Source organism: Palaemon carinicauda, chromosome 35 (assembly GCF_036898095.1).
Source record: "Palaemon carinicauda isolate YSFRI2023 chromosome 35, ASM3689809v2, whole genome shotgun sequence".
In the NCBI taxonomy this organism is placed as follows: Eukaryota; Metazoa; Arthropoda; class Malacostraca; order Decapoda; family Palaemonidae; genus Palaemon; species Palaemon carinicauda.
The window spans coordinates 42,546,656-42,565,187 of NC_090759.1; the positions used below are offsets into that span (position 1 = coordinate 42,546,656).

Here is an 18,532-nt window from a genome sequence, read left to right on the forward strand (position 1 = left end):
GCTTTGCTGATCATGGCAATATACAAACCTCTTCACCACAATAAAGTATCCCCACTCAGAAAGCAATATATATATATATATATATATATATATATATATATATATATATATATATATATATATACACATATATATATGTATATATATATATATATATATATATATATATATATATATATACATATATATATACATATATATATATATATATATATATATATATATATATTATTTATTATCTCCTCCTATGCCTAATGACGCAAAGGGCCTCAGTTAGATTTCGTCAGTTGTCTCTATCATGAGTTTTCAAATCAACACTTCTGCACTTATCATCTACTTCATGCTTCATAGTCCACAGCTATGTAGGCCTGGGTCCTCCAACTCTTCTAGTGCCTTCTGGAGTCTAATTAAATATTTAGTGAATTAATCTCTCTTGGGGATAGCGAAGAGCATGGCCAAATCATCTCAATCTACCCCCCACCATGATCTCATCCACATATGGCACTTGAGTAATTTCTCTTCTAGTTTCATTTCTAATCCTGTCCTGCTATTTTACTCCCAATATTCTTTTGAGGGCTGTATACTCAAATCTATAGAATCTGTTTGATACTGTTTCATTGTTATTCCATGAGTCATGTCCATACAGTAACACCGACCTCACCAAATTTGAAATTTCTAAGTGATAGCTCGCAAAGAGTTGTTGCTGCTGGGTACCATACTGAGACTTAGACAAAAGAAAAATTTATGAAAATTACATAATTACTTGTTTCACTTGAAATTGAATCTGAATACAATATTTATATCTGGTGTTCCTCAGGGTAGTGTTCTTGACCCATTACTTTTCATACTATATACTCATGATACGTGGTTTGGCCTAGAAAACAAGCGGGTTGCATGTGCAGATGATGCTATTCTCTTTGCATCAATTCCATCTCCTGAATGTAGATCTGGGGTTGCTAAATCCCTTAATAGAGAGCTAGCTAAGATTATTGCATAGTGCAAATTATGGGGTATGAAGTTGAACCCTAACAAAACTCAACGTATGATTGTTCGTAGGTCAAAGACAGTGGCTTCTCAATATCCTGATCTCATCATTAATAATGTTTCCTTAACTTTGTTTGACTCTTTTAAAATTTTAGGCTTGGTTCTCGATAGCAAATGTACTTTTGAGAAACACATCAGGTCTGTGTCTTTTTCAATTGCGCAAAAAACTGGCCCATTGAGAAAGTCTTTTAAGATTTTTGGTGATCAATCTGTTCTGAAGAAGTGTTTTAATTCTTTCATTCTTCCTTGTTTCGAGTATTATTCTCCTGTGTGGTTTACAGTTGCTGATTCTCATCTTGATTTGTTGGATAGGAACTTACGGTCTATTAAATTTGTTATTCTTGATCTAGATATTAATATCTGGCACCATCGTTCAATTAGTTCATTATGCACGTTGTATAAGATTTTTTATAATTCTGACCATCCTTTACATTCAGATCTACCCGGACAGGTCCATCTTGTTCGTAATGGTAGGCATGCAGTTAATTCTAATAGTCAGGCGCTCTCCATCATGAGGCTCAATACAAAACAGTATTCTAGAAGTTGTATTCCAGTTGTGACCAAGTTTTGGAATGATCTTCCTTATCAGATAGTTGAATCAGTAGAATTTAAAAAGTTCAAAGTTGCAGCAAATGTTTTTATGTTGAACAGGCTGGCATAGGTCCTTCTATAGTTTATATATGAATCTGTTTTAATATTGGTAATGTTTTTAAAATATTTGTTTTAATCATTCATTACTTCTTATATCGTTTACTTATTTCCTTATTTATTTTCCTCACTGGGCTATTTTTCCCTGTTGGAGCCCTCGTGCTTATAGCATCCTTTTTTCCAACTAGAGTTGTAGCCTAGCTAATAATAATAATAATGATAATAATAATAATAATAATAATAATAATAATAATAATAATAATAATAATAACAATAATAATAATAACATAGCCTGATTTTCATATGTAATTTCAAATGATTTGATTTTCAAATTTTACTTAACTTTACCATTGTCTCATTTGCTTTTTCTTTATCTTCCATTAAATTCCAATTCTAAAGATCCTGTATCAGATATCATAGTTCCTAATTATTTAAATGTTTCTATCTCACTAGTCCTTTCTTCTTCCCATGATATTTCATCTTTCATTGCATCTTCCATTCTTATCATCTCTGTCTTTCTTCTATTCATATTGAGCCAAACGTCGTGTAATATTTCATGCATTTTGTTAAGAGAGCATTGCAAAATCTTTGGTGTTCTGCTAATAAGAAGAACATCATCAGCATTCTTTAGCTAATTTCCTATTACCAATACAGTCCAGTCCTTCTCTACCATCCCCAACTGTTCTATGCATTATAGAATCCATGAGGAGGGTAAACATCATAGGTGATAACACATTCCCTTGAAGTCCTTAACTGTTTTCTAGAAATTTGATAAGACTCCACTAACATTAACGTTGCACTTACTATGCTCATGAACAGATTTAATCAAATTTACATATTTAAGAGGAACTTCATAATAACTCTTGAATCTCCACAAAATTGACCGCTGCACACTATCAAAGACATTTTCATAGTCCAGAAATGTCATCAAAAGTGGATTTCTATGATCTAGACATTGATGTACAACATGTCTTAAAATGAATATTTGTTCAGCACAACTTCTACCTTTTCTAAATCCTCCTTGTTCATCTCAGCTTTTCATCAATCTTTCTCTCGTATCTCTAGATTCCATGACAACTGACGTAAGTGTGATGCCTCTGTAATTATCGCAATCAGTCAGATCTCCATGTTTTGCCATTTTCACCAAAATCCCTAGCTCCCATTCAACAGGCTTTGCCTTTTAACGCTACATTCTACAACACACACACACACACACACACACACACACACACACACACACATATATATATATATATATATATATATATATATATATATATATGCAGCAATATGAAAAAACCAGTGGTTCCAAATTGCCCAAAATGATTCGAGAGAGCAATCGCCGAATTGAAGCAAGATATAAATATTAAATTGACAAAAGCCGATAAATCTGGAGCACTGGTAATCTTGAATAAAAATGAGTATATAGAAAAAATGGAAAACCTCTTGAGTGATGAAAACACATACATGGAATTAAGAAAAAATCCAATTGAGTTTGTGAATAGTAATTACAACAAAAAAGTGAAAGCGTCACTAAAAGGGAATTAAGATCTGATAAAAATTGTTTGTACAATATCACCAACACTGCCATATATGTATGGAACTATTAAACCTCATAAGCCAAATTATCCAGCTACGCCAATAATTAGCTCTGTAGGTTCAGCAGCATATCCTTGTGAATATCCTCAGTCCTTTAGTTGGCATCATTTCATATTCAAATATAAAAAATAATGTAGACTTGATTAACAAACTGAATGAAGTACAGATTGACAGTACCTGTAGGCTTGTCAGTTTTGATGTAGTCTCACTATTCACTAAAGTACCTATTGATGACATGTTGGAATTTTTATCTGAAACCTTAGATAATAGACAATTGAATCTACTATTTTCCAAAAACACTTTAATAGAACTAATTAAACTATGTATAAAAGATTGTAAATTTGAATTCAATGGGAGATTTTATGCACAAACATTTGGTATGGCTATGGGAAACCCTTTATCCCCAGTATTGAGTAATCTATATAAGGAATTTTTTGAAAGTAGAATCTTAAATAACATCATACCTAATAATGTAAAATGGTTTCGCTATCTTGACGACATAATATGTGTGTGGCCAGGATGTAACAATAGACTCAAGTTCAGTGTATACAGAAAGCCAACGAATATCTCAGCATATGTCCATTACTACTCAAACCAAGGCAACAAAGTTAAGAAATCTGTATTTACTTCTATGTTTTTAAGAGCATTTCGAGTCTGCAGCCCTGAATATATTGATGATGAAATAAATGAGATTAGAGCAATAGGTAAAAAACTGAAGCATCCTGAAATTGTGTTAGATGATGCACTAAGAACGGCAAAAAAGACTTTTTTACGGTAATGATAACAGAAAAACTACAACACACAAAATTTACTTGTACTGCCTTATTGTAATTCTTTTAAAGAAATTCCTCAAGTGTTGAAAAATTTCAATGTAAATGTAGCATTTAAGAGTAACAATATAATAAAAAACAGCCTTAATAAAGAATTCTCCTGACATTACCAAGGGATGTGTATATCGTATTCCATGCAATGCTTGTGAAAAATTCTATATTGGTCAAACTGGTAAAGCTCTAGAAAAGAGAATTGAACAACATGAAAAAAGTGTCAGATATGCTCAAGATAAAAATGCACTCTTTGCTCACGTTAGAGATAAAAATCACACTATTAATTGGTCAGGTGCAAAGAAATTGGTTCATTCAAATAACTTAGTGGAAAGAAACATCATAGACTCCAGTTTCATAAAAGAAACCTTTTTAAAACAACTTGAATATTGGACATGGAATATATAAACTCGACGCCTTTATATGTAAAGAGATTTGTAAGCTATATAAAAAAAACTTTAACCACTTAATGTAGAACTGAATGTATTGTGAATAATTAACGTCGCGGTGAAATTAATATTTAGACCTAAGCTACCATTCATTAAAGGGTACAATTATTTTATATAGTATGCATAAGTACATTGGCACTATATAGTTTTATGCTAGATATAAGTATTGATATATACGTGATTATATGTTTATGGTAATAATGTTATATGTGGATAGATATATATATATATATATATATGTATGTGTATGTATGTATGTATATATATGTATGTATGTGTGTATATATGTGTATGTGTATATATATGTATATGTATGTATGTATGTGTATGTATGTACATGTATATGTATATATGTATTTATATATATGTATATGTATATGTATGTGTATGCATGTGTATATATGTATATATATGTGTATATGTATATGTGTGTATATGTAAGTATATATATGTATGTGTATGTGTATGTATGTGTATATGTGTATATGTGTTCATATGTGTATGTATATATATATATATATATATATATATATATATATATATATATATATATATATATATATATATATATATATATATATGATAAATTTTTTGCACATTTAAACGTGTTTCTTTCATATTTCAAATAAGCCATATATATTAATACATTAAAGTCTGGATTCTCTTAACGACCTCGGGATCAGAGCCCAAGGCGGAACCGCCCAAAGACTATGATATCGGACCAGCGGGGATTTGAACCCTCGCCAGGATATCTGTATGCCAGTGACCATACCACTCCGCCACGAAGGAAGATAAAAGTCAATGACAATTCTTCTATACATATACCTGTCAAATTCAGGTTTTCTGTACTTAGAATTGAAATCAACCCATCTTCACCATCGTAGCTAATTGGTAGGTTTGGGACTTGGCATTCGATTAATGATAAATTTTTTGCACATTTAAACGTGTTTCTTTCATATTTCAAATAAGCCATATATATTAATACATTAAAGTCTGGATTCTCTTAACGACCTCGGGATCAGAGCCCAAGGCGGAACCGCCCAAAGACTATGATATCGGACCAGCGGGGATTTGAACCCTCGCCAGGATATCTGTATGCCAGTGACCATACCACTCCGCCACGAAGGATGATAAAAGTCAATGACAATTCTTCTATACATATACCTGTCAAATTCAGGTTTTCTGTACTTAGAATTGAAATCAACCCATCTTCACCATCGTAGCTAATTGGTAGGTTTGGGACTTGGCATTCGATTAATGATAAATTTTTTGCACATTTAAACGTGTTTCTTTCATATTTCAAATAAACCATATATATTAATACATTAAAGTCTGGATTCTCTTAACGACCTCGGGATCAGAGCCCAAGGCGGAACCGCCCAAAGACTATGATATCGGACCAGCGGGGATTTGAACCCTCGCCAGGATATCTGTATGCCAGTGACCATACCACTCTGCCATACAGATATCCTGGCGAGGGTTCAAATCCCCGCTGGTCCGATATCATAGTCTTTGCCTGCTGGTCCGATATCATAGTCTTTGGGCGGTTCCGCCTTGGGCTCTGATCCCGAGGTCGTTAAGAGAATCCAGACTTTAATGTATTAATATATATGGCTTATTTGAAATATGAAAGAAACACGTTTAAATGTGCAAAAAATTTATCATTAATCGAATGCCAAGTCCCAAACCTACCAATTAGCTACGATGGTGAAGATGGGTTGATTTCAATTCTAAGTACAGAAAACCTGAATTTGACAGGTATATGTATAGAAGAATTGTCATTGACTTTTATCTTCCTTCGTGGCGGAGTGGTATGGTCACTGGCATACAGATATCCTGGCGAGGGTTCAAATCCCCGCTGGTCCGATATCATAGTCTTTGGGCGGTTCCGCCTTGGGCTCTGATCCCGAGGTCGTTAAGAGAATCCAGACTTTAATGTATTAATATATATGGCTTATTTGAAATATGAAAGAAACACGTTTAAATGTGCAAAAAATTTATCATTAATCGAATGCCAAGTCCCAAACCTACCAATTAGCTACGATGGTGAAGATGGGTTGATTTCAATTCTAAGTACAGAAAACCTGAATTTGACAGGTATATGTATAGAAGAATTGTCATTGACTTTTATCTTCCTTCGTGGCGGAGTGGTATGGTCACTGGCATACAGATATCCTGGCGAGGGTTCAAATCCCCGCTGGTCCGATATCATAGTCTTTGGGCGGTTCCGCCTTGGGCTCTGATCCCGCGGTCGTTAAGAGAATCCAGACTTTAATGTATTAATATATATGGCTTATTTGAAATATGAAAGAAACACGTTTAAATGTGCAAAAAATTTATCATTAATCGAATGCCAAGTCCCAAACCTACCAATTAGCTACGATGGTGAAGATGGGTTGATTTCAATTCTAAGTACAGAAAACCTGAATTTGACAGGTATATGTATAGAAGAATTGTCATTGACTTTTATCTTCCTTCGTGGCGGAGTAGTATGGTCACTGGCATACAGATATCCTGGCGAGGGTTCAAATCCCCGCTGGTCCGATATCATAGTCTTTGGGCGGTTCCGCCTTGGGCTCTGATCCCGAGGTCGTTATGAGAATCCAGACTTTAATGTATTAATATATATGGCTTTTTTGAAATATATATATATATATATATATATATATATATATATATATATATATATATATATATATATATATATGTATGTGTGTATATATGTGTATATATATGTATATATACATATATATATGTATATATATACATATATATATATATATATATATATATATATATATATATATATATATATATATATATATATATATATATATATGTATATATATATATATATATGTATATGTGTATGTATATATATATATATATATATATATATATATATATACATGTTAATCATGTGTAAAAAAAACATTTATATGTAAGTCTATGTATGTGTCTGCATATATATACCAGTATGTGTACACGTATGTATATGTCTATATATATATTATGCATGTTTGTGTATGAATGCCAGTCTATGTATACGTATGTATATGTCTTTTTATATATGTATATATAGATGTGTTTTACATATACATATAGTTTTGCTTATTTATATATATATATATATATATATATATATATATATATATATATATATATATATATATATATATATATATATAGATAAGGCTACCGTTATTCATATAAATAAACTGTATTGAAATTAAAAAACAAGAATTTCCCTGTCACCAGACATGACCCATTTTGGCAGGTGTCTAATGAGGTTGGATCTCCGCCCAGTAAACACCTGACCACAGCCCAGGTAGCTGGTATGGGAGTGTCATTGTTCTGTAAGCCTCTATAAGTATGTTCGTATGTTAACTTTCCTTATAAAAGGTAAAGAAACCTCTCTCAATAAGTCAGTCCTCTGAAGAAGTATCACGAAACTAATCAGTATTTTCATTTTCCCTGTGGTTCTTCTGCATCTGAGCATCACGTTTTCCTGTGATTTATATATATATATATATATATATATATATATATATATATATATATATATATATATATATGCATATATATATTATACATACATATATATATATATATATATATATATATATATATATATATATATATATATAAATATATATATATATATATATATATATATATATATATATATATATATATATATATATATATATATATATATATGTGTGTGTGTGTGTGTGTGTGTGTATAGAGGATATCCTATTCAAAAGAACTTCTCTTCCTAGCTGTATGTGATCCAGAATTTGAACAAGTGGGCGAAAAATGCTTAAGGTTCGAAACCGAATTTCGGATGACTTTCGCAGAAGCTCATGAGGTTTGCATCTCAGAACGAGGGGCCACTTTGGCAGTCATAGATTCAGCCCAACACTTCAAGGACATCGTTGATTATATTCACAGAAAAGGTAATTTATTCCATGCAGAACTTGTAATTGAGTGTTACGCTAAGTAAAAATGGGTTTCATTGATTATACTTAGTAGATGATCTAATTATATTCAGTTTTTGAAACACCATCATAAGTACAACACGTCATTACTTTCTCTAGTATAAAAGATTCTTAGCAATATGAGTCCCAATTGATCTAGGCCAAATTGTCTGAATTGTGTCTTGTCCTAATTTTCTCCTCATATTTTGAAATCTGAACTAAATCTTCGAGTCAATATACTAATAGAGTCTACAGGCGACGAAGTCACCTAGGTAAGCATCTTAAGATATTTAAATTCTTTATCTCTCATCAAGATTGAAATTCTTCTTTGTATGTAACAGGAACTTCATTATACCTTCACTAAGAGTGAAGGACTTCCTCCTCTGAAAAGGGAACAATAATTAGTTCCTCATTTATTCTTTCACCTGGAATTGGCTGCTTTATTTTCGAGATCGTAAACAATAACTTCTTCCTTTTCCATTACAAAAAATCCTTTTATAATGAATGATAGACAATACAATTCCTCTCTCATCAATGATGGATAACCAAATCTTCAGGACAATAAGCAGTATCTATCTATCTTCCTATTAGGAATGAAAGACTAACATTTTTTTTTTTTTTATGGAAAACCTTAAGTTTTATTTTCCTGAGGAAAAAAATATATCAGTTTTCTAACTCGATTTAAAAACTTTAATCATTTAGAAGAATTGACAGAAAGCTTTTGGATCGACGGAATTGACGTAGGGCACGACGGACACTGGACCACGAGAGAGGGAGAAAATTTCCCGATGGGAACTCCCTTTTGGGCCGGTTTCCCAGATTACCAGGAACCCAACGGAGGAACCAAAGAGAACTGTGCTCACATGAACAACGGTCAGAGGTTTTATATTAACGACATCGACTGCAACTCAGCCTATTGGTTCATTTGCGAACAGGCAAATAACTACGAAAAGTCTAACAAAAGTAAGTATGGTTTTCTGAAATTTTCCAAATGTATACCTAAAACTTTTTAATACAAATTACATTAGAAAATATATAAATAATTAATTTATTTTGGTATGGAAAGGCCTCTTGCAGATGTTAATCTTTTCCCTTTTTTAGTGAAAAAAATAAGGATTTTGTATAAAAAAAAAGATATTCTAAGAAAAGTATTCTCAATACACAGTAAATTAAGCTCCATATATGATAAGAAATAGAATAGAAGATGAGTTTAAAAAATCTCAATAAAGAAATAATTATCTCTCTCTCTCTCTCTCTCTCTCTCTCTCTCTCTCTCTCTCTCTCTCTCTCTCCATTTTTTTTTATATTTATTCAATAAGTACACTATTAATGCGACATGAACCTTTACTACTACTACTACTACTATTACCACCACCACTACTACTACTATAACTATAAATGTCCCTCCAAATCATGCTTAAGTTTTTCTAGTGTAGATTTGTCACTTATTTCTGCATCGATATAGACAGAGGGTAGTTATCAAATGAGAATTATGAAATCGCATTTTGAATGGAGAAGCCAACAGGATGCACAGCAATATGCCCTTATCAGCCCCAAAAAATAAAAGGGAGGAAGTAGTAGTTCCGGGAAACAAGGACAATATAACGGGCAATACACACCCGAGAGAGAGAGAGAGAGAGAGAGAGAGAGAGAGAGAGAGAGAGAGAGAGAGAGAGAGAGAGAGAGAAGAGCATGGAGTTACTTGTGGGAATTTTGCCTCTGCCGTGTTGCAAGGAAGACTTCTGAGTTATGATATAAAGTTTTTGAAAACAGTGAAGAAAACAGTAAAAATAACTAAAATCGTATTTGGAATGACGCATAGGGCTTGTAGCATCTAAAATAAAATATTTAGAATAAAGTTAACCTCTGTATGTAAACTGTATTCCCTTCGCAAACTTTTTCAACAATCTAATCAAAATAGACTTTCATAGATTAGAAAGGTTCAAAGGAATATTAGAATGCATTGAAAGAAATTGCAGCTTGCAGTTATTGAATATCATAACCACATGGATCACATTCAGATAAACCCAAAAGACCAGAGCTGACAGATGTAGTAAACGTAATCTGAGTATTAGAATGAAAGAGAAAAAATTATTAAGTAAAACAAAAGAATTATATAAGGATATGTCATTGATAATTGTATAAACAAATGAGTTTAATAGAATAGGGATAATTGAAAAAGATTGGTTTTACGAGAACACCAAGAGGAGCACTACTTGATCCTGGAGAAAGGAGAAGATTCGGTGCTTTCAAGAGTAATCTCTATGAAGAGATTACGTAAAAACCAGGAAATGACTTTTCAGAGATGCTTGGAGACCCCAAAATCAAGTCTGTTTGCGAAAACGATGAAATCTTTGTGACTTACCAAATTTATTGAATTTATAGAAGAATTGATCTATTTATTTCTTGTTACAGATGTATCAACTTCTGACTCTCCCTGTCCATTTCACTATGTCAGGGTCGGTAGCAAATGTCTATCTTTCCTACACCAATATAAACTTCCATGGAACGAAGCAAGTTTGCAGTGCGGGTACCTGGATCCCAAAGGAGAACTTGCCATCGTCAATGATATAGAGTTTCTGAGGGCGATTTTTCTTCACCTTGAAGAAGAATGTAAGTTTGAAAAGATGTGAAAAGATTTCTACGTCAAGCAATTATATCTAGATATTTACTTTATCTTCACATATCTCCCTCCTCCATTCTTTTCATTATTATTCATACCATATTTCTCTTAAATTAACGAAAAGGAGATTTTTTGCCTGAATGTAAAATTTAGAGAGAGAGAGAGAGAGAGAGAGAGAGAGAGAGAGAGGGAGAGAGAGAGAGAGAGAGAGAGAGAGAGAGAGAGAGAGAGAGAGAGAGAATTATAACAAATGTTCTCAAATTGGCTTAAATTTTCGATATAGAGCGTAGAAAAATATCTGTAAAAATTAGTAAACAAATTAGGATAAATAAGATTTTAGAAGGGAATAGATGAGAGAATAATTTGTTTGAAGTGAAGGGAGGAACAAGAAGGAAATGTCGCATAATTTACTACAGTGTCAGGATTTAAGAATCGAACGTAAAGAGCCAAGTATGGTAAAAAAAAGTGGCACCAAATATGTTGGGATATCAAAGGCTTAGCGAAGATGAGGACTTAATTCAGAACAAAAAGGTTAATCTACTGTTAATAAAAATACCTTATTGATGCAGAAGTAGATTAGACTGCGATATATTTGAGCTTCAGTGGCATACCAACTAATGGATAATTAAGGTAGATGGTATGATATAAAAAGGGAAAAGTCAGCGTAGTTTGATGGGACTGTGAATGCGATGTATAGAAACCTATGTAAAAGATGTCCTTTTTTGTTCCCTCTTGTCAGACACGTTCTCAGTGTGACTGATATATCTGTTTGAAGGATATGCTATCAAAGGCTGGAAAAATGGTCTCATTGCATTATGGGAAAGGACATTGGAGGCTTAAAGACATATGGGGACAGCACTCGATAGTTTATTTTGCAATCGCGTGGAAAGAACCGAAAGCGTCAATGTATACAGAAGAGAAAAGGATTCAAATAATAAAGCAATATAAATTGTCACACAGAACACAATAAAGGACTCAGTTGCTACTTAACATGAAGTAGAATCTACGAGATGTTTAAAAGTTAAGGAAAAATGCCATTCATCCCAAATACAAATTTTGAGAAGTAAGTTCAAGTGTAATTTTGAAATATTTCAAGTGACAAGCTGTGCATAAGAAAGTTTGCTGAGATCAAATAGAAGTTTCATGATTAAAGATTTTGCAACGATTTGCCAAAAAAAAAAAAAAAAAAAAAAGACAAATGGTTTTGTGTAAAGCCAGTCCTGTTTCGAATTACTTTTCTCATTATCCTATGATTATTCGAAGTCATGTTAAGGAAAACCCAAAAATAACTAGTATATGAGAGCATGTTATTAATTTGCGTTATATAAAAAAGTTGTGGAGATTTCTTGAAAATTCAAATTGTATTTACATTCAACAAAAATTTACTAGTTTTATAACATCAAAGTAAATTCTCTTTGGCACATATCAAGATTGCTGAGAAATTAGCAGTAGTTTAAAACATGAAAAGTGCTAAAAGTGATAAGCATTATGACTGCGGAAAAACTTTATTATTTTCGTCACTGTAGTGTCGTGAGTTATAAAAAATATTATAATTACCTTCGCCAACTTCATTGCGGCGAAGGTTATGTTTTGATAGGCATATGTTTGTCTGTCTGTCTGTTTGTGATATGCATAACTCAAAAATTATTCGACCTAATCTCATAAAATTTGGTGGGATAATTGGCCATGATTCAAGGACAATTTAATTAGATTCTGGAAGTGATTAGGTCATACGTTAAGGCCAAGGTCACGAAAAGGTCAAAATTGTCTTTTTGCAATATTGTGGCCAATTTTTACTTAATTTGAATGAGACTAGTGCCAAAATTTGCGCAATTCAATTGAAAATCTTATGATATACAACAGGCTATAATGATCCCTTTACTTAACATGTTTGTGTATTTATTTGTTTGTATGTCTGTCGGTGTGTTTACGATTTGCATAACTCAAAAACTATTTAATCAAATCTCATGAAATTTGGCCATGATTCAAGGACAATTTGATTGAATTTTAAAAGTGACCGGATTAAAGGTCAAGGTCAAGGTAACGTAAAGGTCAAAAAGGTCTTTTTGCTATATCTTGGTTAATCTTTATCCGATATACATGAAACTAGTGTTAGAATATCCCCAATCAAATTGCCTATTTTGAAATACAAAACATGATAAGGGCTAAGGTTGGTTCTTTACAGAGTACCGTTCTAGTTTGCTTCTGTTACACAGTTGACAAACCCAGTTGCAGAAAAATACATTGACTAAGTCGTTTAAAATACCGTCGCAATAGCCTTAGTCATCAATACCAGAGATACATTTTTCACTACATATAATTTAGAACAATTGATGAATCTTGGATTTTTTTTTTCCTCAGGAAACATTATACTCACTCATGCATGTTTAATATATATTTTCCACATCACAGTTGCAAAGTTTTCTGAGAACCTAGTGTGAAATAAAAGAAAAATTCTACTTTTCAAAAGTAAAAAAGCTTTTTCATCACGAGAAAGAAATGCCACCTAATCTATAAACATATCTACTTCTAGAATCGCAGAAGAAAATAGCTACCACCCTTCATTCAAGCAATCTTAGAATAAATGATTCTCTTTGTCGTAACAGAAAATCCATATTACACTCAATGTACATTTTAAGAAAATGAAATTCTTCAACAAATCTAAAAACACCACATAATTCGTATGCAGCATCCACTTCCCGAACCCTGGAAAGATTAGCTTCTTCATATAAACATATAATGAGCAAATGGTCTTTTAAAGTCCCTACAGAAATCATCCATGTTTCCCTTTACTTGGGGTTTGAAAGAGACTTCAATAATTCTCCATTCCCTTCTATTCTGTTGCAGGGCTGACAGATCACAATTACTGGATTGGAGGCACTGACGAGGGACACGAAGGTAATTGGACATGGACAGATGGATCAGCAGTACCTATGGGTAAAATCACTTCTTTTTTTTAAGTAAGATAATCCTTGAACGGGGAAAGTATTAATGAAAATATTAATCAGAACTAAAGCTTCTAACATTTGTATTGCAAATGTTTCTACATAGACTAATAAACATTTTAGTTGTAAATCTTTGTTGCCGAAATGAGTAAATTTCTTTTTGGAATGATTTGTTATACAATTGAATAACATTTTCGTTTTGAAAATTTGTCATATAAATGACTAAGATTTTCAATGCAAATGTTTTCTATATCTATTATAAAGGCCTTATTAACAAAAGAAAGGTACATGGTTTCCTCGCAAATGTTCATCACAAAAAAAAAAAAAAAAAAAAAAAGCGATTTGTGTAATATTTTACCGTACAAATGATTCATTAAATTTCAAATATTTGCTATAGAGAGGAGTAAAATTTTCTTTACAAATTTTACTTGCATAGTCGTGCAAATTTTTATTAAAGATTTTCTTAGTAACAATTATTCTCCCAAACTTGAATCCGAATTTAGAGGCTTTCAAGAGATGAAAACCACGAAAGCTCCAGAATGATGACAAAAACCAAAGTCAATTCAAATGAGCAACGGTATCTGGCGAATTTGTGTAAAGCAGTTGATCTAAAACCCAATTTATCTAAAACAATTGTCTAGAACAGTTTGTCTAAAACAATATGCCCTAATATATCTGTATCTGCCTTATATGCTATGTATATAAACATAATACCTTCACCTGGAAAGAAATAATTTAATCGTAGATCTTTTACGTATACGATATTTTGTACTATGGCCTTCAACACTCAGGGGTTTGCTGCATTTTACTTTGTCTTATTGATTATTTCTTTATTCAGTTTCACACTTATCTCTCTATAGATTTTAATTAGCTCGTATATATGGTTAGCAGTAGTTTGTTAAAAATTACAAGTAGAGCCCAAATGATTTTAACTTTTCACCAAGATGATGATAATAATGATAACAATAATAATAATCCCAGGAACGCCGTTTTGGGGCCTCTACAACGATGCTCAAGAACCTGCAGGAGGAACTACAGAAAATTACTTGTTCTTGTCAAATCGGGACTTTTACTTTCGAGACATCAGTGGTTCAAATCACCTTACTCCTTTATGCCAGATGATTGAATAACAATCATGAAGTAGAGAACTTGGCCAAGAAAGGGCACTGGTAAAGACATTCATCGTCTATAATTTCTGATTTAAATTTTCAATATGCCAAAATATGATAAGTGTCCTGACAATCCCATTTAATAAAAATAACACGAAGTTTTTTCTTTATTTCTCTCTCACTCAATTTATTTGTTTCTTGCATCCCAGTGTGCCCATATTTTACTCACACCAGACTCTTAAGGTTTCAGGCAAGTTTAAACGAGGGAAGGATACTAGCATTATTTCTGTCCTGCACAAACAGTTCAAGAAACTTGGGTAACAACAGAAGGCTTCCCTTTGCACTCGGCTATCTGAGCAATGCCCTGAACCAGCACTTTACTTACTTATTAAGAGATCAGTGGTGTACCTTTCGTTGGTGATCAACCATGAAAGTGCTGTGTTAAATTCAGGTGCTTTAGCTTCACTAACTAGTAGATGATAATGAATGTAAAAAAGCGTTTGTGAGATTTGACTAAATAAAGATTTTTAGACAGGGTTATTAAGTTGAAAGGTTCATAAATCGATAAATCAGAAATAGCGGACTAAAATACAAGTATTATTATTCAGGCACAAGTATGAATTACTCAGCAACTCAGAAATTGGATTCTGTAGCATTATGATCATTAAACGTCTGAAGCTTTATGGAGAAGGGTAATTCTAAAGAATGGCCAGCATCAATCAGGTCAGAATGATGATAATTAAGCTGTTATTTTTTGTGTGAATTGCCGTAATGTTATGGAATGATATTCACTGATTATAACCACGGCATAGGTATGAATATTCTTAAACCTTAAACTTTTTCCTAAAGATGGGTTGTTACAAGGAAAAACAACTCACTTATTGCCAATTTCCTCCATTAGCTAAAGAATTTTGGAAGTATATCCCCCCCCCCCCCACATTAGCCACTTAACAGTGCATTGAACTCTCTCTTATACATTTCGCAATTCACCCGATCTGGTAAACACCCTTTTGTTTCCTGAAATTATGTTTTTCCAACATGTGTTTAAACTAAACCGTTTGTGGTTTTGTTTTCTTTCCCACCTCCATATGCCTTATAAATTTTATCATTTTCATATATAATGAACTAAGTCGTAATCATTTGTTTTTGTCATAACTTGAAGGAAACAAGAAGCCTTTAATCCTTAAAGTTTAAGATCTCTGTCTTTAAGCTTGAATGTATCCCGAAATGAAGAATAAATAAATTGATTACACCAGATCACTTTCCTGACATTCGTTTTTCCAAGACCACGCTCTTCATTCATACTTGGGTTCACCATGATGTTATTATCATCATTATTATTACTTGCTAAGCTACAACCCTAGTTGGAAAAGCAGGATGCTATAAGCCCAGGGGCTCCAACAGGGAAAATAGCTCAGTGAGGAAAGGGAACAAGGAAAAATAAAATATTTTAAGAAGAGCAACAATATTAAAATAAATATCACTTTATAAACCATAAAAAACTTTAACAAAACAAGAGGAAGAGAAATAAAATATAAGATAGAACAGTGTGCCCGAGTGTACCCTCAAGCAAGAGAACTCTAACCCAAGACAGTGGTAGACCATGGTACAGAGGCTATGGCACTACCCAAGATTAGAGAACAATGGTTTGATTTTGGAGTGTCCTTCTCCTAGAAAGCTGCTTTCCATAGCTAAAGAGTCTCTTCTACCCTTACAAAGAGGAAAGTGGCCACTGAAAAATTACAGTGTAGTAAGAAGAATTGTTTGGTAATCTCAGTGTTGTCAGGTGTATGAGGGCAGAGGAGAGTATGTAAAGAATAGGCCAGACTATTCAGTGTGTGAGTGTATAGGCAAAGGGAAAATGAACCGTACCCAGAGAGAAGGATCCAATGTAGTACTATCTGGCCAGTCAGAAGACCCCATTACTCTCTAGTGGTAGTATCTCAACGGGTGGCTGGTGCCCTGGTCAACCTACTACCTAACTGTTATATGTGGATTAAACTTGTGTATTATATGTTAGAGGACCTGTTGTAAATTTTTGTTTTGAATATCAACTATTGATGTTAAGATTAAAACGTTGCATCATTTGTAACCCAAAGATGTTGTTTTTAGAACAAGAGCTTCTAACAATTTCTAGTATTTTAATCTACGTCTCCAGCTTTGCTTATTGGGTATTATAATCCGCTCTGAACGGTCTACAATCTATCAAGAACTTCAAGAAAACGGTTTTTGAATTACGACCTCCAAATTTTAAGCTAACCCCGGGTTAATTTGAAACCGGCTTTAAGCTACTATCCTCCTGGTTTTTTGCGCAGGATCTCGCCATTTATAAACATTAATCAATTGCTTTCAATCAGGGCCAACACAAAATCATAGGGTTAGATGTATGTACGTGTACGTTTTCATCTACTAATATATTTTATTGATGTCATATTTTTATCCGTTTATTGTTTTGTTCTTCGTTGCGATTACTATACTCGTACTGTGATAAAAGGCCACTCGATACGGCCATCATTTATTTGTTATTTTATTTTTTTGCAAAACGAACTTGAGAAACATTCGGTGTGTAAATTTGGATGTTGTATGATATTATCGTAAAACCAAAATCAAGTGGCAGTCGAAGAGTGGCCTATTTCCAAACGTTAAGTGTAATTCCTAGATGTTTCGGACGATTTACACTGAGTATGCTATTCAGTCTTTTTTCCTTTTGGAAGTTTCTTAATGAGAAGGGTAGACGGGATGGCTTCCGAGTTCCGATGTAAATGGAGATTAGCGGTTTGAAATGGAACTTGGATAAAGTACTCAGATGTGTTAGAAATTAGGCGGATTAATATATTTCCTCCAAGTGCAGGAATATCTCCTTTTATTAATTAAAATTTTTAAAACCTTTCTCTCTCTCTCTCTCTCTCTCTCTCTCTCTCTCTCTCTCTCTCTGACATATATAAGGAATGTTTGTTAGTCCCAAACGCGTTTGATACGTGAACAGCATCACTGTCCACGTCCAACCAGGCAGCCACTCCAACTGTCTGCAATTTGTACGTCTTATATCGGTAAGTTGATGCATTTATAACTGTATAGTAATTTCGAAAGTGCTGAATAGGTTGCACTCAGTCTTCGTTTCTTTAAAATTCTTAATTACTCAAGAAAAATTGGTATGCCGACAATAGAACCTGAGTACTTCCCTTGCTGATGAAGTATTGCACCACAGTATGTCGGTGGATGATAGCCTATCACACTGTTCATAATTGAGGCTTCTAAAACCACATGGTACCCGCACCATATTTAAAGAGAGAGATGGGCAAGGGAAGAGGAAG

General features: G+C 33.1%; 2 protein-coding genes across 3 annotated transcripts in view; both read left to right on the forward strand.

Moving 5' to 3' along the window:
* The window catches only part of LOC137627704 (uncharacterized), a 571,014-nt gene that overhangs the window by 415,556 nt on the left and 136,926 nt on the right, over positions 1–18,532 (forward strand). The gene's annotated exons all lie outside the window — the stretch shown is intronic.
* LOC137627702 (macrophage mannose receptor 1-like) lies at positions 8,314–15,377 on the forward strand. Of its 2 annotated transcripts, none has more exons than XM_068358936.1 (5): positions 8,314–8,520; positions 9,244–9,504; positions 10,957–11,154; positions 14,012–14,101; positions 15,091–15,377. In XM_068358936.1, exons 1-5 carry the CDS (start codon positions 8,409–8,411, stop codon positions 15,237–15,239), a joined length of 810 nt encoding a protein of 269 aa, XP_068215037.1. In that variant the 5' UTR covers positions 8,314–8,408; the 3' UTR covers positions 15,240–15,377. The 2 variants fall into 2 exon arrangements, with proteins under 2 accessions (XP_068215037.1, XP_068215038.1); XM_068358937.1 differs by having other exon boundaries at positions 9,247–9,504.